This window comes from Crocuta crocuta, unplaced genomic scaffold (assembly GCF_008692635.1).
Source record: "Crocuta crocuta isolate KB4526 unplaced genomic scaffold, BGI_CrCroc_1.0 scaffold129, whole genome shotgun sequence".
NCBI classification, from domain to species: Eukaryota; Metazoa; Chordata; class Mammalia; order Carnivora; family Hyaenidae; genus Crocuta; species Crocuta crocuta.
Window position 1 is genome coordinate 12,232,782 of NW_027551571.1, and position 2,025 is coordinate 12,234,806.

The window sequence follows — 2,025 nt, forward strand, 5'->3', positions numbered from 1 at the left end:
ATAACTAATAAATATTTGTGTCAAAGTGTTTTTTGGAAGAACATGAACTACACTGTTAATAATAGTTAATTTTATTTAATGTTTGTTTTAATTTTTTTTAATGTTTTTTTATTATTGAGAGAGACAGAGGCAGAGCACAAGGAGGGGAGGGTTAGAGAGAGAGGAAGACAGAATCTGAAGCAGGCCAGGCTGTCAGCACAGAGCCCAACACAGGGCTTTAACTCACAAATTGTGAGATTATGACCTGAGCTGAAGTCAGATGCTTAACCAGCTGAGCCACTCAGATGCTCCTAATGTTTGTTTAGTTTTGAGAAAGAGAGAGACAGGTGTGAGCAGAGAGGGCAGAGAGAGAGGGAGACACAGAACTTGAAGTGAGCTCCAGGCTTTCAGGTTCTGCGCTGTCAGCACAGAGCCCAACACAGGCTTGAACTCACAAGCCATGAGATCATGCTCTGAGCCAAAGTCGGATATTTAACTGACTGAGCCACCCAGGAGCCCCAATAATAGTTAATTTAGGTGATGCACTTAAAGAGAATGTTTACTTGTTATAGTATACACTTTATAGTATCTAATTTTTATAAGTTGAAAATCTTTTGTAAACATCAAAAATAATAAAGAATAACGTTTTGATTATAATGGTTTGTTTTTATAATAGTTTATTTTTTAAGCCATTTTTGAAACTATGACTTTATTTCCATATATTGAAGTGTTGGAGTCTATGAAGATTCTGGTGATCAACATAATTTTTCATACTTTAACTTTTGGTATAATTAAGCATTTAGAGACAACTCTGACCAATTAGTTTTTGTAATGCTTAATATATGAATGTTTACATTTTGAAGATGAAACTAAATCTGTACTTTCTTCTAGGATCCACATGTTGATTGTTACACAATGCCGTCGATCAAGAGTAAACTAGGTTTGGATAGAGAGGCTCTGGTTGGACTGGCAGTACTACTTGGCTGTGATTATCTTCCCAAGGTACACTTAGATTGTCATATTTAGTTACTGGTCACAGTGCATCTTCTTTGATATCTTACATGCTGCATAAATACGAAAATAATATGGCTATATGATTAAGAACCTAATTTAGAGTATAATTTTAGGCATCATGACCAATTCAGTAACTAAAATGATCAGCATTTCAAGTGTCATTAAAAAGCTGGCTCATTGTGACGCTGAGTGTTGTAAATGAGAATGGAAAAATAATTAGTCCCACAGCTTGAAGATCAAGACGTTAAGCCTTACTCTAGGCTAAGAGATTCACATTCAAGTTTTACTGCCCTTTTAAAAATATACAGGATATACTCTTTTGTCATATCATGCCAGTATTAGTTTCTATGACTCTTTTGTCTATTTTGTAGTTTTCAATCTGCCTTTCAGCTCTCCAACTGTGCACATGCTCAATGTTACTACTGTTGCTAGGCAACATGATTATTGGGGTAAGCCATTCATCCCTCCTTGCCTCTTAGCATTGCACTGAGTTTTGTTCATGAAAACACTTTATTTAAGATGTACAGAAGCACCTGGGTGGCTCAGTCGGTTAAGCATCTGACTTTGGCTCAGGTCATGATCTCACGGTTCATGGGTTTGAGCCCTGCGTTGGGTTCTGTGCTGACAGCTCAGAGCCCGGATCCTGCTTCAGATTCTGTGTCTCCCTCTGTCTCTGCCCATCCCCTGCTTGTACTCTGTATCTCTTAGTCTCTCAAAAATGAATAAATGTTACAAAAAATTTTTAAAAAAAAGATGCACAATAACAAATAGGCATACTAATAGGTGAGTGATAAATTAAGCATTACAAGGATAACCCCATTCTTAACTATACTTAAAACTGTGGAATGATTTGTCTTGTAGTTCTTACTATGTAGTCCTGTCATTATGTCCGTACTGATCATCTCTGTAATCTTACTGAATCCCTCATTAGAATACATATTCCATCCCCAAGAGAAGTCTAAAGAAGGATGATATATATATATATATATATATTTTTTTCATCAGAACTTTGGGGAGAGGAAAAAAGGAGCA

At 36.3% G+C, this 2,025-nt stretch overlaps 1 protein-coding gene across 2 annotated transcripts in view; it reads left to right on the forward strand.

Annotated features, from left to right (window-relative positions):
- GEN1 (GEN1 structure-specific endonuclease) overlaps positions 1–2,025 on the forward strand; it is a 31,242-nt gene that overhangs the window by 13,474 nt on the left and 15,743 nt on the right. For both annotated transcript variants that reach the window (XM_077751032.1, XM_077751033.1), the window contains exon 5: positions 871–981. In XM_077751032.1, the coding sequence (XP_077607158.1) occupies positions 871–981 (111 nt within the window). The remainder of the gene's footprint in view (positions 1–870; positions 982–2,025) is intronic.